Source organism: Vipera berus, assembly GCF_964194415.1.
Source record: "Vipera berus genome assembly, chromosome: 1".
NCBI lineage: Eukaryota > Metazoa > Chordata > Lepidosauria > Squamata > Viperidae > Vipera > Vipera berus.
Window position 1 is genome coordinate 173,939,284 of NC_138202.1, and position 27,480 is coordinate 173,966,763.

Genomic DNA, 27,480 nt, shown 5'->3' on the forward strand with positions numbered 1-27,480 from the left:
GGGCCCACCCCATTGCCGGCAATGGCAAAAATGCTCCGATACATTGCACGACGTCACATGACATTGTGAGTTTGACATGTCTGCTATAGATAATACTCCAGGAATCAAAGGAGGAGCCTGCCTCTTTGGCTTTTGGAATGTATCCCTCCTACATTCCGCCACATCATTTTTGAAAACCTTTATGGCTTAAAGATGGGTTACCTAAGGGACCGTCTTCTCCCAATTGTTTTTACCAGTCCAATTTTTCTGTTAGTTTGGGTGTGTTACAGCCTCATCAGCCAAGGAATGTCAGGTGATGGGGACCAGGAGACATGCCTTCTCTGCTATAGTGCCTACTTTCTAGAATATTCTCCCTTCAGAGATCAATCAGAGATTACCTGTTGGCTTTTGTAAGGCCATGAAGACTTGGTTGTGTACCTGGGTCTGGAATCTCAAGTGAGTTAAAGGCCCCATTTCTTGGCTATATTATCACCTATGATAATTGTTCTGCCAGCAAGCATGTATATTTTGTATTTTTAAAACTTGTTTTTACATTTTATGATGTAAAGAAAAAGGTAAAGGTTCCCCCGCACATGCATGCTAGTCGTTTCCGACTCTAGGGGCCGGTGCTCATCTCCGTTTCAAAGCCGAAGAGCCAGCGCTTGTCCGAGGACGTCTCCGTGGTCATGTGGCCGGCATGACTAGACGCCAAAGGCACACGGAGCACTGTTACCTTCCCACCGTAGTGGTCCCTATTTTTCTACTTGCATTTTTTACGTGCTTTCGAACTGCTAGGTTGGCAGAAGCTGGGACGAGTAACAGGCGCTCACTCTGCTACGCAGCACTCGGGATTCGACCCGCCAAACTGCCGATCTTCTGATCGACAAGCTCAGTGTCCACTGAGCCACCAATGTAGGCCTCCCAAAATCACTTGTTTTGATAGGGGGTTATAGAAATCGAATATAACTAAATAAATACCCAGAATGATTGAAACCTAGTGCTGCAATTATGCCATTATAGACTTAAAGGATAGTGTGATCATTAGGCAGTAATTGTTTCCAAATAATTTTAACCTCATAGTGAACCCCATTCCTAGTCCAGGATAGCCCCAGTCTTCTCTTAAGAGACACCTGAGCTGTTTCCAATTGGAGCAAATTTAAGGCAGTGGTGGACTAATTTTGAGAAGTTTTGGAATTTAGAATACAGTGTATATTTCTGGTGAACCTTAAAAAAACATGCAGGGGCATGTGCTTTCACAAAATGGCTTCTAAAGATGAACACGGTGAAACTCACAAAACAAACAGGCGTGTGGTTGGGTGCCAACAGATGGTATCTTGGTCACTTCCTCTTGCTTGAAAGTAGGGTTAAGAATTCTTTCCTCAAGGTCAAAACCATCCCTCTTCAGACTTCTAAGGAAATGAGAAATATGCGCCTGCAATGAATGCAATATTTGCTGCTAAGTTCTTTTGTGGCTTTTGTTTTCTTCCTACATTTCTGGCAGGACTCAGTGTTTTCCTCCTTAAAGGAACTGAACTGAGCCTATATTTCTAGATATTAGAAATAACACTCCTAAGCATAGCAGGATTTAGTTTTGAGTAATTATAAATAAGATTATACTGTTAGAGTGCTTATTTAAAATATCCGCAGATTAGAACGGAAAATTTCCAGGAATTGAGAATACTTCAGGAATCATGAAAACAATATAGTTTTCATTAAGCTTGTAATTGCCATGCAAAATTTCAATCCTAATCCTAACGTTGGACTTGTGTTTACTGTAAAGTTCACTTGCGTAGTTTGATGAAAGAAATAGAGCAGTGTATTTTAAAGCAACATTTGGTCCTTAATGTTCTGACCATGCCAGCTGAGGTTTATGTGGAGGTTTAGATGAATGTTTGGCATAATGGCATTCTGCCTAAAGCATGTGTCCACTCAGGAACGTTTTATCTCTTAATTTAACACAATTGGGGAGTCAGCTGCAAGCATTCACTGAAAAAGAACCAGGCCTAAAGCTGGAGTGAGCAGCTGAGAGCTCTCTGGCTATGATCGGACAAATTCCTGCTCAGTGATTACAGCAGCAGATGGCCAGGAGTATAGGCAAGGCTGGAATTTGTCCACCTGTTTTCAAAGTGGCCCCTTTGCAGATGGGAGATAGAGACCTTTGTAAATTTTTCTCAGGTCTAACTATTAGGACAGGGGTACATGGTCTGCTTTCAATGTAGAAAGTTCCTTGGTGAGGCTATCATTTATTCAGATGTAATAAAAACAGCAAAAGTAAATTGAAAATCATGTTAAGGGGTAAAGGGGCTGATAGGCAGTGTCCAGAGCACAGAGAACTCATGTAATTTTTCTCCCTGGTGGATTTCTAAGGAAAATTTCTCAAGCGAGGATTCACACGGACAAAATATCCCATTTACAGCAGCAATTAAATTCCCCCTTCTGCCTGCTTGGTTATTTTTCCCTACCCAGACTGAAGCAAAATGTGCTCTTCTTTTTTTAAAAAAATGCAGCCAGATATGAAAAATACACATTTTAAAAATTAATAATTAGCTTTCCACAACAGCTCTCTCAAGTCTTCCCAGGACAGAATCTACAGACATTTGGGTAAAGCTTTATTTCTTCAGCTTCTCAACAATCTCATGTTATGGAATATTCATAGATATTTCAGCAACAGGTTTCATGACCACCATTTTGAATTTTGGCATTTTGAAAACAATGAGAATAAAAGTGAAGCTCAGTAATGACACACTTGTTTAGAAACCATTTTAATCTGTTCTTCATCCTTGTTATGCTTATAACTCTACAGTGTCACTATTGCATCATATTGTTATACTGTAGAAAAGGTTATGCTTTCTAACAGGGCAAAAGTCAACAGCTTGTCTGTACCTGTTTCCAGTTGCCAGGAAGATTGCAAAGAAAGCTATCAGCAATTTATAGCGCTGTTCTAGGAATGTAACACACCAATACAATTGACCTAATGTACAAGTTAATATTTCTGTAAATGCAATAGAAATAGTTCTATATAGATTCCTCAACGCAGTTGGCAAAAACGACTTCAACGTATACCCCTTTGACTGAGGATTATGCCTATGCCTATTAATAAAATATTACATTTTTACATTTAAAATACCTATTGGTTTTCTTAGTAATTTCCTGGTCACATACAAGTGACTTGAGTGACTCCATCTTCTTGGTCAAACTGTCCTTCCTCCAATTCTCTAAGTATGCCGTCACTGCTCATGAATGCAGGGAAGCTTCCATACTGGGCAGATTCATCCTTGGGCCAGCACTGTGGAGAAGGTGCTATATGGAATTCCTCTTTAGGTGGCATGTGCTCTACAGGCTGAGAATCAGCTGTGTCTGATCCAACTTTTCCACCTCTTATGTTCAACTTTTCTTCTCCAAATTGCTTATTGTTCTTTTTCTGAAATAAAAAGGAACTTGATTTATAGTTGATCCAGGCAGGGATCTTTTTGAATATGAGCTGGGAGTTTAGAATGGCTGGACTGTAGTCGAATTTAGGGTGGTTTCCACCCCCCCACTGGCTGCTTTACCAAATCCATTTATGGAATGTAGTTCCTTATCCTTCTCTTCATAATTATGTACAGCCAGCACAGAGCCCTGCCAAGTTCCCAGAAGATTGAAAAGATTTTAGCTGCTGAATAGGGAGGATTTTGCCAATGTCTGCACAGTATTCTTATCCTGTAGTTGGAATCAACCATTAATTCAACAGACTATAAATCTGGCACTCCAGCATAGAAGCAGAAGTGCTACTGGATCCTTAACTACTCCTGTTTTGTATACATTCAACAATGCTTGTTCTCATTTTGACCTAAAAATAGTATTTGCTAAGAGGTAACTTATTAGAAGGATTTTTAAATTAAACTCTAAATTAAGCTTCCAGTATTGTTATACAGTGTAAACATTCTTTCATGGTGAACTTAATTCCTAGTAACTTCATATCCATTCTACTTTATTACCAACCTTACAGGCTTTTGCGGGATGTTATTCTACTTCTCTGTTTAAGATACAGCCTTGGGATTCCCTAATAGCCTCTCATCCAAGTATAAATCAGGGTTGATACTATTTAGGGTCTGATCCAACACAAAGTTGGCTAGGCCATGCCTCTTCCTGAGCTACTGCTGCACAAGGTTTTCAAGCAGTATTCTTGTTCACTCTCTCCAAGTTATTTCAGCAAATCGCCTCCCCTTTTTTTCCCTAGAAATATTTTGCATATAATAAAGTCTGAACTGGAAAATACAGTACCTTTGAATTGCACATCACACCACCTGTGATTTACAATTAAACTGCATAAATAGATGTTTTTAAGAGCAAAATAGTAGCTTTGATTATGATTGCACCCTCAAACAATTTAAATCTAAAATGATAAATTAAAAGTTTGATGCATCCAAACAGGGATGCACCTATGTCGTTCTGTTTAAATATTTGATTCCGAGATCATTTTTTTAACCTTTTAGCTTTTTAAGATATAGTTCCCGAAGGCCACTATTTTGTATATTTAATATTACTAACTGAAATACTACCGAAATTTCTTGATCAAATGTTTTTAATAGTCCTTCTTTAATCTCCTGTTTCCCTCATCATAATACAGTTCATTCAGTGAAGGAACTATTTCTGTAAGAAAAACCTTATCAATTAGTACATTGAATGAGTAGTACAATATAGATTTATAAACTTGTTTTCATCAAGTAGGGTTTTTTTTCTACAGTGGTTGCCTTTATGCTTAGTGTATCATATTTTTATTTAAGTCCAAATATTTTAAACTTTAGTCTCAGCACTAATTAATTGAGTGTGATATTACTCAGCAAATCAAAACCTTAGTCTGTTTAGAGCCGTGGTGGCGCAGTAGTTAAAATGAAGTATTGCAGGCTAATTTTGCTGACTGCCAGGTCAATCCTGACCGGCTCAAGATTGACTCAGCCTTCCATCCTTCTGAGGTCATAAAATGAGGACGAAGATTGTTGGGGGCAATATGCTGACTCTGTAAACCGCTTAGAGAGGGCTGTAAAGCACAGTGAAGCGGTATATAAGTCTAAGTGCTATTGCAATTGCTATAAATTAAAACTAATTAGGAAGAAATACTTCATTGAGACATTCCAGGAATAAAGGTTTCTGAAACTCTTTATGTATTCCTTTTCTGAAACAATGAATTTGGTCTAAAAAAATGTGGCATGTGAACTGCTTTCCATCTGTTTTAATTTCCTTCGCTCGACCCAAAGAAATATAGTTTTAAAACCAGTTATTCCTCCTAGGCTAAGGGGAAAGAAACTTTTTAAAGGGATGCAGGCCTCCTTCATTAAACATGAAATAGACTGTTTTTCTGCCCTTGCTTAGCATAATGGCTCACACTCTTCAGGAGAGCCCTTCAAAACAAGTTTGAGAAGTGGGGGGAGGCTGCCCTGGGGAAGTGACGGCTGAAATGAATGAATGGCGCTAACAATTTAAGTCATGCTTGCCCTGGATTTGCAAAATGCAACCTCTTAAAAATGGACAATGCTAAACTTTCTCATATTCAGTTTTCTGTTTCATTCTATAGGCAACTTGACTTTCAAAAAAAATTAAGGGGGATGGTGGGATTGGATGTGGCAGTACAAAGGACAGAGGGACGTGCAAAGAGATTCCTTGTAAGAAAAAATGTCAAATCAGTTCTTGACCCTTAGGACCCTACACAGTGACAGTGATTGCAAGCCAGAAATAAAGCAGTTATTAGTTTCATCACATCCTGCTAAAAAAGCTGTGTAATGGACAGTGCGCATCAGGAAACAGGCAAAGGATCATCCAAGGACATCACTTTGGCAACATATTCTGAATCGTTTTCAATGTGCTTTTTATCTCACATGGAAATGGATAACAATTTGTCACATAGCTCATCCTAGTAATTGCGTAACTACACAATGCGCTCTTTATAATGAATGGTGTGGAAAAAAGAAGTGCTTTCAGTAATAATGGAGTTCTTTCACATATTGTCATATAGGTGTTGCAGACTTCCAGGGGCATGCCTAAGAGCTTCAAATTGTTTTGCAGGATAAACAAGAGGAAGTTAGATTTTGCATATAAATTAAAAAAAAGTCTTGCATTTTGTACAGCAACAAGCTGTAAGAAAGAAAACACATTCAAGGGAGACAGTTGACCTGTACAAATTACACAGCCTCTCTGCTTGTGCCAATAAACCCTCTGAATTCTCTCAGTCCCCTTTGCCACACGAGCCCTTTCCCGGTTTACATGATGGGCAAGACACACAAATGACTTTTAAGTGAGAGAGCAGGGATTATCTCAGATTGTAATTCTTACCTCAGGTATCTGGACAGCTGGGTTCCCCATAGCTGGCCTCTGAAGGAAAACAACTTGCTTAGTGGCTAGATTGCCTTCACTGAAACATTAAAGAAGCTGTTTTTAAAATTCTGTCTTTCTCTGGTTCTGTTCATATACAATTCGATAGAATTCGCTGAAACTGGATGATACTTTATTAGTGAAGTGTCATATGCATCAAACACATTTGTGTATGTATTTAACACATTTATTTATATATTGCCTTCCTTTTAGCATCCAGCAAAAGACAGACTCAATCCTATGATATTTCAGCAAGGAGGAATCTCGTGTGCCATCAAGGCCTGTCCTCAGGGGCCACATTATTCCTACCTACAAAGCAACATATTAATGACTGTGCTTCTCCAAGCAAATTCTCCTCTTAATATTTAAAAGAAATGTAGTAGCAAAATTTATTCAGCCTCTAAAATTACCAGTGCATGAACAGCTAGTCATGTCCAGATTTGCTACATCTGTTAATCTAAATACATATTTGGCTTTCCGTAACAGTAATGCGGCCAAGTCATATTCAACCTTGGAATTAATGATCTTGATGAGCGCTTTTAAGGTAATCCTGTCTGGTTTGCGGACTGGTGGGGAGGGGGGGAGGCTCCACTTGAGCGGCTGGCAATCATGTGCACAGCTCCATTTATGTGAGTGGCATGCAAGCTCACCCATCGCTCACAAAAATGGAACGTGCTGCATGTGTTTTTCCATTGCTCACACAAGTGGAGATGCATATGTGCGCGCTGGCCCGTCGTTTCCGCAACCTGGTTGCAAACAGCTCATGGCCCACTTGTGGATCGTGGCACAGGTTGGGGACCTCTGTTTTAAGGCAGCCTATTTGTTTTCATTAACATGTTTTTTATTTCATAAACATGACACATACACATGTTCCTTCATTCTAAGTATTGTCAAATCATCTGGGTCCACATATTGTACAAAGAATCAATGTGGTTTGTTTAATTTTTGTTTGGCACACTATGTGACCATCATTATTAAGTTCATCAGAAAAAGTTAAATTTGCCATCCAAGCATTCCCATTTCCTTGTGATCACATGTATGTTTTTTTTTGGAGGGAGGGGTGTTTTGCTTTTGGTAACTATAGTGAAGTGGCATGTTAAATCATCTTCCAGAATGATTTTTCATCTTCTGAATCTAGTCTGCAGCCCTTGTTTTTCCTGATACCTTCTCATCAATGCAACTAACCAAATTCTCATCAGGATTAGATTTTTCAAGATTGATCAAGACCAATGCATCACCTGTTATGCAAACTGTGGTTTAAAAGATTGGCTTAGTACAGTGCATGATACTAGCAACAGCATGGCCTAGCAATCAATCAGTAAATCATTAGCCTTGTAAACATCATAGGATTCCATTGAGAATGATTATGGATGATGTTAGAGAGACAAGAGAAAAAGGGGACCAATGAAACAAGAATCCAGTCATTTTTCTGGGATTTTTTAGAAAAAGGCGGGGTTAAGAATTTCTCTGGAAACAAGTCATCTTTGTATATCCTATTTTATGTTGGGACACCATGGAATCATCAAAGGGATAAACTCATGGCTAAACGTTAAGTTTAAAGAAATATTCCATTCTGAAGCACTGAACCTGCTGTTTTAAAGAACAAGTTTAAAATAGACCTGGCCTTATTGAAATGCTGAGCACGATAAATGTCAGGGGATAAATTCACAATTGAATTGAATGAAGTTGGGATTGCCCCTGAATTTCAATGAAGGAAGGAAAGTACATTAAAAGGATCTGTATTATATGTTGAACTTTCTTCTTATATTTTGTCTTAACAAAAGATAAAGTTGGACTTGGATCAACAAATGAGGAAAGAAAACACATTGCTGTAACTAGATATTTACCATAACTTTTGCCTTTTTAATTTGCTACTTGTAGATTATATTTAATGGCATGATTGAACTTGTTCACCAGTAAGAATTGAATTTATACAGATTGTTCTGCTTTTTTTCCTTACTGGAATATCTACAAGGGAAAAAATAAAGGCAGTGGAAGTCTAAATGACATAATGCATCAAATACATCATATGCTGTTTTGACAGGATACATCACTTCGATTTCAGTTATGGTCAGTTACTAATGATAATGTGAACCATGTTAATGACAGTCGTGCTAAGATGTCCAAATCCCTGCTGGCTGCTGATCATTAAGGCAAATCTGAAAACAGAGAAGCATTTGTACTCTTCCATCCATGTTTGACATCTTCCATTTTTCACTGCAAAGGAAATCTTACAATTTCCTCCAAGGTCAGGCTTGTGGACAAGAGTTGGGAGAGCCTGAGTGCTTTTGTTTTACTTGCCCCTGAAATAGCTCAATATCCCTTTTCTAAAGCTTTATTCACTTGGGATTTTCCAATCCTTGAAAGCGTTTTCTGGAAAGTCGTATCCAAGGAATCCTATGGCCCCTGGGTACATAGGATGACACCCTAAACCTTGGAACAAGCTAAAAAGCGTTTTCACGTATGTAAGAAGGCAGAAGTTCTAGAAACTCTTCTTGCCATTGTTGCTACTTATCTGGGGGGGAAAATCCTTTTCTACAATAGTTGATTTTTGGTGGGTCTGCTTTAGGGAGAGGATAACAGAAAATTGTACTGTGAAAACAAAAACTCTTCTAGTTATAGGATTTAAGGAATTATTTGGGGGAAAATGCTAATATTCCTGTAATCCTCTGAACAAACTATGTGTGAACTGATGCAAAAGAAAACATCTTTGCATTTAGCAGAAAGCAAAAGCTATTAATATTCCACTTGCGTACTGAGGTCAAAGTTCAAAGTCTGTGGGAAAAACAGAACTGTAGACTGAAAAACATGTTATTCTTTTTTTAACCATGTGAGCAATGTCTCATGACAACGTGAGCATAAAAGAGTTTCACACAAATTAATGCAGAACTTCCTCAATTTTTTAAACTGAAATAGTAACTGTTTATAGTTCAGAATCACTAGCAGCCTATTCTGACAGGTGCGGAGAATACTTTTTTTTAAAAAAAAAGAACTAATGATGATTTAATTCAGTGACTTGGACTGCACTTTTAAAACTGAACCAAATAATATCTTCCCCAATCATAGCAACTTTCCCAGATGCGTCAGGACTCCCATTTAGCCATGAATGTGCCAAAGCAGGCTTCTAGGTTACAGATTCCTTTGTGCAGAAATGCTTTGTGCATCATTCATGTGGCTGATCCAATTGCCTGGCAGGTTCACATAGTCCAGCCAGTAAAGGGGGCAGGCTGGAATCACTAATTTTTTTTTTAATTCCATTTATATCCCGCCCTTCTCCGAAGACTCAGGGCGGCTTACAAGCTTAGCAGTAGCCTTCATTCTATGTATATGTATATGTATATGTATATTTAAGTAGCTGATAAAGCTTTTAACTTTTTTTTTTAAAAAAAACAACCTTTTTTTCCTGATAGCTGATTAAGAAAGCTTGCTGACTCAACACATTATGTTGGATTGGGATTATGTTGGATTATTTCCCTTCTGATCATTTACTGTATGTGCTTTTAAAGGAAGAAATAGATAGGTTTGAACGAATTGTTGGAAAACAATTGCTCAAAATACACTTTTACACATCCAGTTTTTGTAGTTTGTTGTCTTATTTGGAATTATACACCAGTGATTTAGACACTATCAGGAAGACAATAGTAATATGTGTCTTATTTATATTAATTTTTTTTCTGTGTATAAGTTAACGATTCCATATCAATTGTACAGCAGGCTCCAATGGGGGAGCATCAGAATGGAGGTGGTTGATCGATTAATAACAGATCTCATCTTCCCCCCCTGCTCCCGCCCTCCTCGTTTTTTAATTGGCCCGTATTGTTTGGATTTTGTGTTAACTTATGTTTTTCCCTTAAATAGTTTTTATGTTTTACATTGTAAGCCGCCCACAGTTACCTTGAGGTAAGATGGGCAGCCTATAAATTTTATAAATAAAATAAAATCAGTAAAATATATTTGAAAAGCATTTTATCGTTGGGAGTCCTTTTCAGAGGACTACTTAGAAAACCAGATTTCTAATTTCCTTTTAAATATGTACAATTTCCTCTTTCTCCTATTAAATAATTATGTTATACATATGAAATTTTCAGTCCATAAGAAATGAATGCTTTTTTGTGGACTAGTCTTTATTTGCATATGCTAAAAATGAGTTTTGTATTTTTATTGCTTTTTTGTATAATAGTTCAAGGGATTTCAGAGTAGGTGAACTGTTTAATCCAATTTGATATAATAAAATATTAGTATATGTGGAATTAAGAATAGTTCCAAACCTGTCATAAAGAAAAGGGTTAAGCGTGTGTGTGTGTGTGTGTGTGTGTGCATATGTGCATATGTGGACATAGAATAGCTAGTTTGAATTTTATTTATTTATTTTATTTTAATTCCATTTATATCCCGCCCTTCTCCGAAGACTCAGGGCGGCTTTACAAACTTAGCAGTGTTAAGAATGTGACTTTAGTCACATTGTGCAGTTGTGATGAGAGCCTCTAACCCTCTATGTGTATGAAAGTTATAGCTTATGATCAGCATCCCTCTTTGCATGTCTGGTTTTCACAAATGACTATTTATTATGACTCCAAAAAATACTATACAGTTTTGCTTATTCATTACTAGCACATGATAGCTATTTAATGACTCAGATGCTATTTCCTGCAACAGTCAATTGGTTATAAAAGACTTCAAACTTCCTTTTTTTCCCCTTAATGCCCTTTCTACAATTAGTCAAGATAAGGATGGAGTCTATGAGCGGAGTCTGTTTGCTTTCATTCTATGGGCTGAGCTTGTTTTTCTTGAAAGACAGGGTATTTGGTCAGCAAAGATACCGGTACTGATGGAAATAATGGGATATCTCCTGTTAACTTTTTGCAGCCGATCACTTCAGCGTGCAATAGGCAGAAAATGTAATTCTAGGAGATGAAACTCCTAGGACATTTATTTCATTCAGACATTTCAAACTTAAAATGCTCATGTTATTTTTTTAATTTGTAGACAAATATTTCTAAGGTATTATTTTTTTAAACTGGGAATTCCAAAATTACTGCTATCCTTGTGAGAAATAAAATAAAAATAACACTGTATGGAATACTGATGCTGCCTCTCTAGTTTAAGAGAATTGGTGCAGGACCTAGGCCAATTCTCATGGAATAAATATCTACCGGTAATTGCTTGAATCAGTTCCTAAATTACACTGTCCTCTAACAGATTATATGGAAAGGTTTTCCCCCTTCCTGCCTCCTCTCAAGCAATTGTTGCTGAAGTAGTAGGCCAGCTGCCTAGGTCTAGGGCAGGGGTAGGCAACCACGGCTCTTTTATGACTCATGGACTTCAACTCCCAGAATTCCTGAGTCAGCTGACTCAGGAATTCTGGGAGTTGAAGTCCATAAGTCATAAAAGAGCCGTGATTGCCTACCCCTGGTCTAGGGACTCTAGGAGATAGATATTTAACTCTATCATAGAGAGAGACTGTTTAATCGTGCTAACTGATGGTTAAATACCAAATAGATTTTTAAAAATCTGCTATTGATTACAGCTGACCATTACAGTCCTACGCAGACATTAAAAAAAGAGAAAAAAATCACCAATTTGGAAGAAAATACAGATATTTGCTAATATGAAGGCTTTCTTCCTGCAGACAATTGAACTGTTTGTTCTGCTCTCAGATGTACGTTTGAGTGAGATGGGCAGGGATATCACCCATACATACATAGACCAAGGAAATGTCACAGGTTCCAGTCTTACTGCCAGTGTAGTTCTGAATCATTCATGAAGCCTTCCATTTATTCTCACATTTGCTTTACAGGTAGTCCTCAACTTACGACCACAGTTGAGCCCCAAATTTCTGTTGGTAACTGAGACATTTGTTAAGCGAGTTTTGCCTCATTTTACAACCTTTCTTAGCCAAAATTGTTAAGTGAATCACTGCAATTGTTAAGTAAGCAACACAGTTGTAAAGTGAATCTGGCCTCCCGATTGACTCTGCTTGTCAGAAGGTGGCAAAAGGTGATCACATGACCCCGGGACACTGCAACCGTCATAAATACGAGTCAGTTGCCAAGCATCTGAATTTTGATCACGTGATCACAGGGATGCTGCAACAGTTATAAGGGTGAAAAACGGGCATAAGTCACTTTTTTCAGTGCCTTGTAACTTTGAATAGTCATGAAGCAAACTGTTGTGAGTCCAGGGCTACCTGTATATTCTTGTTGTATTTAGCAACTAGCCCTCAGTTGCTTGTTCATATTTCAACAAGCATTTCCTAATTTAAGCCATCACTTTTTGTTTTGTAAACCGATAAACGTTCAGTTATTTTTTTAAAATTCATGTGTCTCAATGATCCCTTCAAGAGGAAAAATGCAGGCCTAGTCTCTGATTTAGCCACCATTCTGCAAATCTCAAATAATGTTCTGAATTCCTCTCCTCGGTCTTTCAAAATAATGCACAAGAATATCAAAACCTCATCAGATTTTCCATATCTCAGCACTTGCACATAAGATTGCTGAAATTTCATGGATACTTTAAATTTTTTAAATATTTTTATATGTATGTATGTATGGTGGAGCAGTGGGCTAATGCCTCCTTAAGTAACACCAGCTGCCTGCAATTAGTGCAGGTTCGCATCCCACCAGGCTCAAGGTTGACTCAGCCTTCCATCCTTCCGAGGTAGGTAAAATGAGGACCCAGATTGTTGGGGGCAATAAGCTGACTTTGTAATAATGCCGCTGGGGCCCCCCGAAAGCCCTAATAAGCAGGCATATACATAGAATGAAGGCTATTGCTAAGCACATTGGTTTGTGCTTAAATTGTAAGCCTCCCTGAGTCTTCGGAGAAGGGCGGGATATAAATGGGATTAAAATAAAATAAAATAAATAAATAAATAAAATGTATGTATGTATGTATGTATGTATGTATGTATGTATGTATGTATGTATGTATATGAATGAAATCCTTTGGGCAATAAGATGAAAAAGTATTTTTCAAAATTAATTGAGGAGCTATTTGTGTCCCTTGCAGCTCTGTGTTGTTCACTGCTGCTATAAAGAAAATAGACATGGGCAAAACAGAAATGCTGCTTCCTGGACTACATTTTAGCCTCTTTTGCCTTCAACTGATTCCCAGGAACTGGAAGGGAAATTGTTATTTCATCTACCTGTCCAGTCGGATGATAGGAGTAGGCAACACACACGTTAAAAGCCAGCCAAATTCAGCCAAAGTGTGCAGTAAAGGACCATAATCTGTTTTGATTTCACTGCCCTGTTAACAAAAATAGATACAGATATATATATGTAAGAACAGAGTAAGTATTTCCACAGACCAACCACGAGATGTGGAAAGGAAGGAGGGGAAACCCAAATGTCCAGGTATATTTAAAAAGGATTATTACCCATTAGCATACAAAAAATAAGAACAGTGTGCCCACCCCACCATTTATATAAAAGACAAACTCCATGTTTGATAAATTGTACAGTTAGACTGTAATTGTCATCACCTTCAGGAAAGTACAATTTCTTATATATAAGTCTGCTTTTAAGTTTGAAAAAATCCCATTTGGATTTAATTCAACTTAATTTTAACAGAACCACCTGTTTCATTTTTAAAGTGAAGATTTCATTTATTTGTTTCTTTATTATTGCAAACTCCTGATATTTATTTCTTTAAGCATTTTTAAAATTTAAACAGAACATTATCTTTAATTTCTGCCTATCAGCACCAGCTTTTTAGTTATGACAACCATTCCTACCATGTAGATTTGGCCTTTATGGACACTAGAAAACAAAGATATATACAGGGCATGATTACCTAAAATGATAATTGAACTGTGAGTTATTTTATGCTGAAACCTCAAGTCCATTTAAAATTATTTGCTCACATATTGACTATTTTTCTGATTGCATACTGAGCTTATGTAAACCCTTGAAATTAATCAGGAAGAGTAACCTAAATTGTCAAAAATAAAAATAGGGAATTACCTCAATGACAGTCCATTGTTCTACAACAATAGCATCATTTCCTTTCCTCTCCGAACCTGGAAATCCCGGTTCTTCTTCATATATAAATAACCCTTCTAATGATTTGGTCCCAAAGTCAGCTAGAGAAAGAAAAAAATAGTAAGTAATAGCCATTTAGAAAATATTTAAACTTTACAGAACCACGCTTATGTATTAAGAGGAGTATGCTTTCTTTTTCTATCTCCCACATGATCATTCTGATGCGATTGTCAATGAACAGGAATTTATTGATTGATTGATTGATTGTTTAGACACTGCCCTCCTCTCTATCTAAGTGACTGTGGGTGGTAAGTTTTTTCCCCCCTGTCAAATACCACCTATCTTGGGTTCCTATGATGAGTGGGTCTGGAATGGGCAGAAGTGACATCAGAGCCAATAATGCAATCAAGTCGTCTTTCTGACACATTAGCATTTATTACTAACACCATGCTGAAATACTATACAAGTGTCTAAACTTTTGCAAAAGCTTTTCAGACTAGACTGAGGTTATCTATCCTTGAATTACACATTTCTAAATAATGATTAGGGTTACTAAATCTTGGTTGTGAAAGACTCTTTGTTGCCATCTAGCAGCTGTTTGATTTTTTTTTTGCCCAGATCTGGTTGTCCTATTTTCACCTATTTTCAATTGATTTGATAGGTGTAATATAAAGCGAATATGCAGTACATTCCTTAAACACAAAATGAATCTGGCATCCTCATTTCTTTGGAAGTAAAATGGCAAAGAAGGTACAACAGCAAAGCAAATTCTAGGTCAACCTTCTCACTTGCTTCAAGCAAGTCATCTGCTGTTTATTTTACTTTTAGAAAGATTACATTTGAAAAATTCAGTTTAAAAGGAGACTGCATATGCTAAGAATCCAAGGTCCTCATCTGCATCTATGAGATTTATGTATTAGTTCATTTCTTGAATCACTTTGTGTCTAGTTTAGCCTTTAGAAAGAAATTCAATTCAATTTTAGAAAGTAAATAGCTGAGATATACGGTAAATAAGAGTATAATCTGAATAAACATGTTTCTTTTATCTGGTGGCTAACATTAAAACAAAAACATGTTGAGTGCGATTCACATGTTCAATTCTTCCTGCAGAAACCAGTTCAAAATGGGTAAGCCAGCTACCCTTGTGAAGTATGTAATGTAGGCAGTTCATCACATATCTCATTTCTTTGAAACAAAAAATTTCCATGACAGCAAACATTTCAGGTTTAGGTTTTCATTTTTGGTTATCTTTTTTTAAGCAATTCAATTCAAAGTGGAAGACCAGATCAATCTGGGGACTTAAAACTTGACCTCTCCTACAAAGAACGATTTGGAAGTTTGGAAAAATTGCTTAGTCTTCTCCAAGCCTCTTTATAGCTTTCTTTTGCCCAGCCATTGGTAGTTCTTATTTTTCACTCCTAAATTAAGGGTGAATAATCCCTCTTTCTCTCTCTTGGTGGGAGGAAAGGAAGTGAGACTTCCCCTCCCCCAGCCATTCTGCTCAAAACAGTTGGTTCTCTACAGTGAGAAACAAGTGATACGCATAGAGAACAGCTGGTGGGGGATCTTGATTGCTTCTCTCTTCCCTCTGGTGATCTTTTAATAGTTCCCTGGAAGAGAAAGCCAGTGAGTGATAAATGTAGTATCTATGATGGTGGGTGGGTGACAGATGCAAGCCTTATCTGAAAGCCTTGTCTATCCTGAATCAACCAGACCATTGTCTTTATTTACTCTGCAGCCTATTTTAAAACTTGCACACTTTTTTTGAATTTCCTTGAATTTTCTGAAAGGAATTCTGCTAATATCCTTATTTTTAGGGGTGAAAAACAGTATCATTATCCTTACCTTTAGAGGCTTCCCAACACACAAAGGAGTCAATTAATGACAACCCTTGTTTAAAATAAAATGTGGTTAAATCTAACCAATCAGCATCCAATGTACTAATCACAGGTCCTTTCCGTGACACTTTCAGAGACAAAATACCATCATGATAGATCCAACTGACGGAATCATCTTCAAACACATTGAAAACTGTATATAGTTTGGTATCTAAGAAAAAAAATGAAACAAATATATTAGGATAAAATACATTGTAAAAATGTCAATGGGAAGCAGATTATATTTACAGATTTTTTTAAAATCTACAAAATTACATTTTGCATGAAGAATACAAATTAAGATCCATATGGAGAAAAAGCCCAGCACGACATTTGAATACTACATTAATTCAAATTGCTATATCAGTCTCTCAATATGTAAGTTATAAATGTTGGAAAATCCTACCCTGAAAGCCAGCTTAATTCAGCTACTTAAATCCAAAGTCTTCATTTTCTCTGTACAGAATATAGTTCCCTCTTTCAATTTACATTGTGATTTGCAAAATGTTTTTCTTCTCTCTTTTGTATTGTATTGCCAGGATTTTTCTTTCTCACTTTTTCTAAGCATCTAACGCCTCCATTTCCATTCTTACATTTTAATTGCCTCATCTGTTGCAGCTACAGTCATACTTTTGTCATCTCACCAATCATCTTGCAGCTTTAACTATGCTGTGGACATCTCACTTGGACTGCCAGTTTGCAAACTAAACTTGGCAACCTTACCCCCTAATCTTTCCAGCCAAATCATCCACATGACATTGACATTTCTCTCTAAAGTTCATTCTCCTTTAGCTAAATTCATCCTCCTCTTCTACTTACTACCATTCAACTGTTTGCTACCATACTTTTTATGATTCCCATTATTCATCTTTCTCTCAGAATTCATCTTTTTATATCTGTGTTTTACCATTTATGAGGGATTTAAGGCTGGGCGCTACCATGCTAATTTTTTCTAATAAACTCAGTGGCAATTTTCTCTAAGTTATTCCGTTAAATTTGCTTTATTTTATATCAATAATCAGCAGATGACACAAAAACATAATGAAAAACAATAGTGTTCAGTTCTGCATCTCCTATTGCCTTATTTTCATTGCGGTCACACAATTTTAGTTACAATATGGGAGATTGATGGTTTCATTTATTTGTTATTATGTACTAAACAATCTGAAAAAAGGAGGCTTACATAAAAATCAGTACTTCCTGAGAACTGTTGCACCAGAAGTTAGATATAATTCTTTTGAGTATCCCATGGAAGTTATAATATATTAGTATGTGGTGTACAATTTCTATCTGCTCAGATTTGCATGGGCTAGTGGAGGTTTTAGAGGGAAAGATGCTGTATCTGCCTTGAATAGGTTTTTCACAACTTGGCAAAAGTAAGAATCTTTAAATATTTAGGGATTCCTAAGTATCCTTGGCAACCTACATTTTAGGATCTGTGAGAATTATTGACTTCCATTTGATGCTCCATATCATTTTAACCTTTGAGAGAGTATTGGTTCAGCCAGTTTTCATCCTAAAGACACTAAGAATGCGGAGGATAACACGTGTGATATTATGTTTGTTCTGTTGCAGTTTTCCAGATTGAAAATAATTGTTAAAAAAGTAGAGGCAATGCATTTTTCAATTTTCAAATTTAGATCTACATTTGTCCTTGGTGAAAAAAAGGACAAATAAACACAGTGATACATGAGAAAAGTTTAAGAGCACCTCCAAATATGGTTGTACTGTTTGATAATCCTTCTCTTAAGCTATTGTTCTTAAAAATGGATTCTTCTATACGGTAGTTTGAGATAGCTACGTTGTGCATATAGAATATATAGATGATGTGTTTAAATACCTTCTTTTTCCTTTAATTTATTTGGGCTGGGACAGCCTTCTCTTCCATCTTGAAAATCAGTCTTTTGTGCTGGCCTGCCATCTGGCTGAATTTCTTCCTGTATTCCACTCTCAGAGGATTGACCACTCAGCGTCCCTTCATTCCAGATTCTAACATTTTCGTCTGAATCATGGCTCCTCTGCTCTCTGTTCCTTCTGCATAGTGTCGAGTCAGACTCCGTATCTTCACCCATATTTGTGCCATTGCAGATTTTAGATTGAGAGCAAGCCTGGGTTATAAACCCAACAAACTTCATTCCTCTTTTAGCAGCATCATTGACCTATATTTTTCAGAAAGACAGTACTAATGCAATGGGGTGGGTATGCATATTGTTCACTAGGAAGGAGTACAGCTGGTTTAGGTATGATGGCTTTATGTGAATACACAGAAAGAAACGTTCATTGATATATGAAAATAGCATACCTATTTTACTATGAATATTATGAAACAGCCAGTTATTCAAGAATTTCAACTAACTGTAAAACATGTATCTTCAGTTTTACAAAAAGCATGATATATGGTTCTTTTGCCTATTTCCATCTGGATAAAAATTAATGATATGTAAAGGGATTTTCTTATGTTATTTATTTTTGCCTTTCTGAGTCAGTGAATACTGACAAGAGCCTGCACAAATCCCCACAATTTACTTGCAAGATTTCAGAATTGGTTTGCCATTCTTTCCTTCCTAGACCCAACAAAGAAGGGTTAGCTCCGCTAGCTTTTTCCCTAACTCAGGACTAGAATTTACAGTCTCCTGGCCTGATGCTTTAACCCTTATACCAAATTAGCTCTTAAAACATGATTGAAATGTCTTAAAAAATCAATGCAAAGCTTTAATAAATGCTGATGTTCTGGAATTATCTCTTTATGTATATCCTAATAATTCAAGGTAGCAAACATACCTAATACTCCTTATTCCTTCTATTTCCCCCACAACAATAACTCTGTAAGGTGACCTGGGGTGCAAAAGAGTGACTGGCCCAGTAGCATTCACAATCTCCTGGTTTCTAGCCTGGTATTGTATCCACTAGACCAGGGGTAGGCAACCTTGGCTCTTTTATGACTTGTGGACTTCAACTCCCAGAATTCCTGAGCCAGCCATGCTGAGGGAAAAGGGAGAGATTTCCAAGCTGAGCCAGGCTGGCTCAGGAATTCTGGGAGTTGAAGTCCGCGAGTCATAAAAGAGCCAAGGTTGCCTACCCCTGCACTAGACCAAACTGGTTGTCACTCAACATTTCATTTAACACGATATTCAACATTTCATCATGGAATGTCAACATGGAATATTCCAAGGCTGCATTCTGCAAGCTTTACTGAACAGCTGAGAGACTCAGTTATCATACAGAACTGAATATTCAGTGGAATATTTCATCAATAAGGCCCTGGCATTCTTCTGAAGAAGTCCTAGCATATTTTTCTCTTCTGAATTTAGAAATCAGGTTTCTGTGTAAAGCAGGCCAACACATTTTCCATAGCTGCCGCCACCACTGTTCTGTTCAACTTCTACCCATCTTTGACTCAACAGGATCAGCAGGGAAATGGAAAGAGTAAGGGGAGAACTCAGTGGCAGGAATCTATAAGTGGGGTGCTAGCATTATTTGTAGCGCTTCTCCTCTGCTGCAATTAAATGATTCTCAGTGTTTGCAGGTTACATAAAAGTGAAAACATTTGTGTGAATTTAAAACCAAAATAGTCATAACAATAAAGCCAGGCCACGGATTAGCTCTGCATAAAAACAAAAGGGAATACACATACGTACACACACACACACACACACACACACACACAGAGTCAAAACCAAAAAGCAATGTGGTATCAGGGAAGGAACTCAAAGAAAGCCCCTCAAAACCACCCAGTTTTTAGGCTTCTAGAAAACTGACAAGGAGGGGGGCGAATCTGATGCCCTTCACGAGGCTGTTTTATAGTATTGGTGATACCACAGAAAAGCGAAGTTGACCAGTTTCAGTATGAACCTCTTGAAATTGTGGAATTATGAGAACTGGTTGAAACAGATGTTTCAGAAAGTAGTTACATTATCATCAAGACAAAGGTTGGTATTAGACATGTATGGTTTTGTTTGTGAACAGTGTCTGAGTTCTCAAAGTAGGATTATAGTAAAAAAAAAAGTGAAATATTCAGTGAAAATGTCCATACCTTCTGTAGCACTTCCTTAACTGCCTCATTTGTTAGTTTTTCGTACGTTAAAGGACACTCCTCAATCACAAGCCTGGGTTGTTTTGGTTCTCTCATTGGTGGATTCTTCTGGCTAGAACACAGAAAGAAAGCAGCCTTTGTTGAAATTTGACCTATCTTTGTGCAAAATACTAGCAAGCAAAACTTTTTCATTCCAAAAAATTATAAACCGAATGTTGGCAACTGTCTTGTTTGGGTAGCTCTTCCGTTATTCGTGATTCTTTTGCCCAAACATATTGCTTGGAACAGAACTGAATTGCCCATTGAGCAGCCTTATTTACATTTCATTTAAATACTAAATATTTTTCTGCTGAAATATGCAAGTATAAATATGTAAGTTAAAAAGCAAACTTCCTTCAGATATCTAAGAGGTTTCATTGATGGTATTTTAACCATAATGCAGATGGATTGAGAGTTAGATTTGAGAGGCTTAATTTGAGCTACAAATGCATTACTTTTTTGTAATGGCTTTGGGGTTAGGGGTGCGTGTATGTGCAAGGTATGTAGGAATTTGGGCGTATTAAGAATGTTGTTGAGGGTTGGAGTTTGGAGGTTTTGGTGCAGACTGTTTGGTTAGGTTGGGAATAAGAGAGGACCGTGGCAGCCAGTTTAGACACCGTGAAGCAGAACCTCCCCAAGTTAGCCCAAATTAAGCAGAGTATGGTGGAGGTAGCCTGTCTGCTGGCTTGATAAATATTGGAGGTCTTTGACTGCCAAGACACCCAGAGCTGCAGCAGAGAAATCTGGAGTGGCCTCCCTAGCTGAGTAGCTTAAATCTGGGGCTGGGTTTGTGGTGGAGTTCTCCAAGCTTATGGTTCTGGAAGACTTGAATCCATCACCCCTGAGTGTGAACCTGGAAGCAGCTCAGGAGTTCATGGCCACCATAACAACCATGGACTTGATTAAGTTATCTCTGGCCTGACTCACCTGTGTGTATGTGGGAGGGAAGGTGTTACATATGATACCCAGGTTTTATTTCAGAGCGATAGCAACATGGGGATATTACAATCACTTCCTTGTCTTGGACAGATCACCCCCTGTTGAGCAGGGAGGTAGGAACTATTTGATTGGTCCACTCTAGGCATCTGATGGATTCTTTTGGGTTCCACCCAAAAGGAAACTTGGGGTTATTCTTAGGGGGGTCTGCTTTTACTGAGGCCACTTGTAACAAGAGAATGACAACAGTCTTGGACTCAGCTTGTGGAGCTTGGAGAGTCCTCATTAGTTTTCAGAGGAACCCCAGGTGATACAGCAGCATAAAAGATTTCCAGAGTTCTGCTGGAGGAATGTGAAAAGTGAATCCAGTTGGGTTAATGAATTAGACAATTTCTATCTATCCTTCAACTTTCCCTTTTGGCTTGCAGCTCCAGACAAAATAGTTGCAAAAAGGGTTTTCATGATGACAAATAACTGTTATTGTTTGAGGTTCACCAAAACAACACAAGCAATAAATGACTGCCTGCTAAGTCAGAAGATAACTGTTTTCTAACAACTGGTTAGATTTAAATATTTGAATCTTAGGATATTTCAGCTTAAGAAGCTAACAGTAAGGAAATGTTACTGTCTTGTCCCACATTGTTTATGAAGCACAGATAGCTGTGGAGAGTACAGGAGTGGAAACTTTTGTCCTGTGAAATGCTTTAGTTAACATTTTAAGGTTTAAGTGGAGCTTAGTACATTCATTATCTTGAGCACTTAACATTTCACACTCACATTTAGGTAATGTAACATACACAAATACAATTTTTAGCTATTTTGAAATATTTCAGAAGAGTTTCGAGAGCTGAACCTGAAGGAGTTCAATAAATTAAAATTAATTGTAAGTAGCTCTCAAGAAGAATATATTTAGAACTAATAACTGTGGCCTTTTTGTTATACATCATGATATTAATATTAGTATGCCAATAATGCTAAGTTTATTATCTTATTGTTTGTTACACCTTATTTATTAAGGTCATGTAGAGTGTTTTTCTTGCATTGTTTGTTCTGTCTCTGGACTAGTTTCCTCCTTTTTAAGAATGCTACAGTTCTCATGCTGAGAAAATATATGAGGAAAAAAGAATATTGTGTATGTTTGCTGCCTAGAGTTACTTATAAAAGTAATAAAGATGAGATAAAATATAAAATATAATAAATAAATATAATAATCCTATAAAGGGGCAACTTGTAGTTCTGATCAAGCTTTCAAGAGTAATCAGCTTCTCCCCCAATAGTCTGCTTGTAGAGCAGGATGAGAGTAAAAAAGAACAAAGAGGTTGTTAAAAAATGAATCAGATACAGAAAAGAAACACTGAGATGTTTCTCAAGATGGCTAGTCACTTTTGGCTCAGGTTTTTGACGCAGTTTTAGAACAAGCCAACAATTGGGACCCAAACAGACTGACATCAGAGAATGCAGCCTTGAACAAGAAAAATAATGCCCACTTTCTTACAACAGAGGTTTCAGTTAGGTAAAAATATACAAATATGCAGAATGCGGCCGCGCGAGTCGTGATGGGGGTCTCCCGATACTCCCGATACTCCCATGTAACACCTCTACTCCGCGAGCTGCATTGGCTCCCGGTTGCCCTTCGGGTGAGATTCAAGGTGCTGGTGATGACCTATAAAGCCCTAAATGGCTTGGGTCCGGGATATTTGAGGGAACACCTGCTGCCAGCATCAAGCTCCCTTCGTCCAGTGCGCTCTCACAGGGAGGGTCTTCTCAGGGTGCCGCCGATTAAAGATTGCCGGCGGGTAACACCCAAGGGTAGGGCCTTCTCAGTGGGCGCGCCTGCCCTTTGGAACCAGCTGCCCGCGGAGCTTAGGACTGCCCCTGACCTCCGTTCATTCCGCCGAGACCTGAAGACCTGGCTCTTCGAGCTCTCTGGCCCAGGCTGAGAATTTTTAATTTTAATTTTAACTGGGTTTTTTATTTTCTCTCAGGGTTTCATTTAATCTTTTTAAATTTGTTTTAACTTTTGTATTGATTTTCTTTTAAATATCCTGTAAACCGCCCTGAGTCCTTCAGGAAAGGGCGGTATATAAATCTAAATAAATAAATAAATAAATAAATAAATAAATAAATAAATAAATAAATAAATATATGAACTGATATCCACCCATTATATAAGAATATATAAAAAGCTACTAAAAATGATTTCACAAAGCCTATTTATCTAGCTTGCTTTCTGATAGGTGTACTATGGTTAAGTTCAGCTTCAGTTTTAAGCAATTCTTCATTGGAGATTTAATTTAAGAATTTCAAATTCTTTCCAGAAGTATAGCTGGAAAGTCACATTGTTGGTCACAGTACCAAGTATTAAATAGCTAAAGATTATCAAATGTGTTTTTGCATAAACTTTCATGGGCTGGATGTAACTTCCTCAGATGCATAAAAAGTTATCTCCACTAACAGGTATGTACAGGCAAGGATGCAAAGAGAACAAAAATGTCAGCAGGAAATAAAAGCAAGGAAAGGGAGATAATGGCAAGCACAATCATACTATTTTAGTTCTATTTCTTTCTGAGGTTACTGCTTGCTTGCTTCCATCTCTCTCCCTATTTCCCATTTTTAAAGGGAGAAGTTATCTAATGGAAATGATTTCATCCTCTAAAGCTTCTGTCATAATAAATGGGCTTAAAAGTACCTGTGACTTAATTGTATCTTTTGTCTTTGAACGCAAGGGTTTTCTATAAGAAAAAGCCATCAGGGTGGCACCAAAATTTCATGGAGGATGGTGAGGATATTAGTTTTGCAAATCTCCTGATTTGGACAGCTATTTGCAAGGGGAATAAATGAAGTCATGCAGTTTAACCTAAGCTCTAATTTGTTTCTAAGATGTAACAAAGTTATGATTTGGTTGTCATAATACTCTAATAGCAGGGAATAAATTTTTCAATGAAGGAACTTTGCTCAATACACAAGCTTACTGGAATTTAAACATTTATTGTAGTGCCTACCTGAATTTGAGACGCACAAGCACAACTCGATAGATGTCACTTGCTGGAAAATGTCTTCTTTGTCCAGATGACAGCAAAACAGGATGAATAGCTCCTACCACATATCCTTTATTATAATACTCCTCCACATTCTTTGCAATATCCAAAACAGAGCATATTTTGATAATTTCTGGATTTGAGGTAACTAAAAGGATTAAAACAAGAGAAACACTTGATGTAGGATTCAAACATTTAAAATAACTTTTGGTAAAGATTAAGTTGTACAGTGATATATTATCACGGGATGGGTTCACTAGTCACTAGCTATTCACTTCAGATATTTACTAAGACTACCCGCCTTCCAAAGTCCTGCAGCGTTGCGTCATCATAGTGGTGGGAGTGGTGCTCCAGGGAGGGATATGTGAGAAGTCAGGACTATATGCTAAGAGTATTTACATCTAGCAGGATCACACAAAGTTGTGAAGGTCATCCTCACATTGCCAAGAAGAGAAGCCGAATCCAAGAAAAAAAAAATTCAGAAAAGAACTTAACAAATAATTTTCAGAGAGCTATTATAAGAAGCAATATTTCAATCAATCAATCAATCAATCAATCAATCAATCATCAATCAATTTACTAAAAAAAGTACTTTGAAAAACACAACATTGCATGTTGCTTTGGTTGCTATAGCAGTAACAGAATATAGGAGGTGTTGAACCGTTAAGAGTTATAAATAGTGGGTACAGGGAAAAAGTTAAAAAAATTATATTTGTTTGTTATGGTTGCAGTACTGACACAGGCCTATTAAATTATTAAATGAGTTTAAAAAGGGAAGTATATATATCACAGATCTTGACCCATATATATATATTGCACATTTGCATTAGGTATTTGTTTCTATTACACACACTCAAGAAATCTGAGTAGACACAGAAGCCTTACCATATATGAAATTCTGCTTTTGACATCAGCCACTGTCCAACTATTTTCAAGCTTTATAATAAAGTAGTATAGGGACTCGTTGTTTTTTTAAAAAAAAAATAAAACTAGAAAGAAAGCATATTCAGATTCTGTGCTCAATAGGAAGCTTGCATCTATAAATGACAGAACGTTTTCACCTCTCAGTGTAACCAATAATGTATAGCAAAACTTGGAGGTATTCTAAAATAAAGAAGCTGGGAAATGATTGGAGTCTTATTCAGCGTTCCCACCACCATCAATAAAATATGAACAAAAGAGAAAAAAAGCAACCCCAACAATTGGTTTTAGTCTCATGTTGTTTCTGGAGTCTTCATACTTAACCTTACCTTTTCAGGTCCTGCTACTGGACTTCATTGCTTCCATATTTGCTCCAATAGGAGCTTCCATTGAGTTTTTACTGGTTGCCAGAAATGGAAAGGGCCTTCCAGTAATAGAAGGACAAGATTGGATCCAACTGCCTATTTTATTATGATATGTGATAGAAAAATGGCAATGTCATCTCTCTCTCTCTCTCTCTCTTTCTCTCTCTCTCTCTCATCAATCACCTCAGTTACCAAAGTAACTACACAAAATTACTAAGAGTTGTTAGAATTATAAGCAATATGATTATTTTACAAGAAATAATCTCCATCAAAGTACTTTTACAATCCTGAAAATATACATACTTAAATCTATTACCCATCAAAATAAAAAAATAGCATGCTTTAAATCAAAAGCCAAATGCACAATTATAACGAATATAGTGGCATTTAGTTTTAGGCAATCAAACATGAAGCTCAGAGTATTTGTTACTATTTTTTCTCCTCATAAAAGCTGTTCATCCAAAACCAAATAAATATTTTTAAAAGCTAGCATATAGTTTAGTGGTACTGTACAATGCTTCGTATACATTATAAAATCATTCTGTTTAAATTACGAACATGTAAATTCTGACTGTAATATGCAAGTTTTGTTTGGGATTAATTTCTACTAAGTTCTTCTACACAAAAAAGCTGGTATCAAGACCCAAATAGCTTTATGAAAACTTCTTCAAAAAATTCTCAGAAGCCACTTTTGCCGAAAAGAGCTGCCTGTTCTTAGTGGGAAGCCACCTGGGACTGTTTGTTTATTTTTTCAACTTTCTGGGACATGGAGTTGGTTAGAAACAAGACACCCTACAAAAGAAGGAAGTAGCCCTACAGAGTAGTCTGTTTCTAACAGCACAGATGTCCATAAACAGTATAAAACAAAGAAGAATACATTCAACTATATTTGTATGTGATATCTTCAACGTTTCACTTACTGTTAATAACTCCAACTTAACCCTGAAGGTCTTGAAAAGGGATATATTTCTTCAGAGATACCCAGGTATGACAAGCAGAGGCAGAGAAAAATGTTTGAATAGTCATTTCTAAATTCTCAATCTAATAAGCAGTAGGGGAAAATGAATCAAAGTTTTTCCCCCCTGTATCTTAACCATAAGAAACCACATTTTGCTTGTGCAGTATGTTTGTTCTTCTGAAAGGTTAAAATACTTCACACATACCTTCTAATGTAAAATCTAGCAATATGTACTCATAAGCAGCGTCTGTTTTTGTTTCCACTTGTGGTCTCTTCAGCGTTGAAAATATTTTTCCAGGACTGCTGTCATCTGGATCTTCTAGCTTTCTCAGCCCACACCCCATCTTAAGACCTGGTGGATGGGTATAAGGGGAAAAGTAAGGAGAAGCGAAGGTACAAACTCCCCAGGCACAAAATCAGCTTCTCTGATCAGACTGGTTAAAAGCAAGCAATCTGTTTTTAGATCCTCTTTATTGCTGTTAACCATACATCCAAACAGGAACCAATCTTCTGCTCCCAAGTTAGAAAAAAGAGGAATTTTCTCTCCATATTCACAGCAAGGCACAACGCTCTTAAGGATATCAGGCAACAAATTCAGCAGGAGTACTATTCCTCTTTCAAAAAAATACAAGCTGCTACAAAGTGAGCAGAGATTTTCCATGCCACGTCAATTTTACAGCCAGCCCCCTAATAGTGTGCTGTTGCAGAGGGCACCAGTGAGTGCTTTGTCTGTCTCTCTTGGCTCGCTGATAATGCTGTAGAAAAGAAAAGAAACAAAATAAAGTTAAGAGCAAAACTTTTGCGTGATTACTTACAGTCAGAAGATCTGCTTCAGTGTAATGGCCAGTAAAAGAAGTGAAACGGGCAAATGAAGTCAAAGAAATAGGATAGAGAGCTTCACCGTGGTCTGAGAAGAAAATCATTTCCAGAAAGGAAGTCAACTTTAAGAGGAAATTGCTTCTGGCATCTCAAAAGGGAGGAAAATAAATGAAAAGCAGTTCAAC

The 27,480-nt window shown here is 37.2% G+C and overlaps 1 protein-coding gene across 2 annotated transcripts; it reads right to left on the reverse strand.

Annotated features, from left to right (window-relative positions):
* Positions 1 to 123: 123 nt before the first annotated feature.
* Positions 124 to 27,480, reverse strand: RFTN2 (raftlin family member 2). Of its 2 annotated transcripts, none has more exons than XM_081330768.1 (10): positions 26,682 to 27,121; positions 24,197 to 24,380; positions 20,220 to 20,331; positions 18,027 to 18,345; positions 16,155 to 16,358; positions 14,292 to 14,410; positions 13,472 to 13,575; positions 6,289 to 6,367; positions 3,107 to 3,400; positions 124 to 1,388 (listed from the first exon to the last, which is right to left on the reverse strand). In XM_081330768.1, exons 1-9 carry the CDS (start codon positions 26,818 to 26,820, stop codon positions 3,134 to 3,136), a joined length of 1,527 nt encoding a protein of 508 aa, XP_081186894.1. In that variant the 5' UTR covers positions 26,821 to 27,121; the 3' UTR covers positions 124 to 1,388; positions 3,107 to 3,133. The 2 variants fall into 2 exon arrangements, with proteins under 2 accessions (XP_081186894.1, XP_081186895.1); XM_081330769.1 differs by lacking the exon at positions 124 to 1,388 and adding an exon at positions 27,292 to 27,480 and having other exon boundaries at positions 1,413 to 3,400; positions 26,682 to 26,828.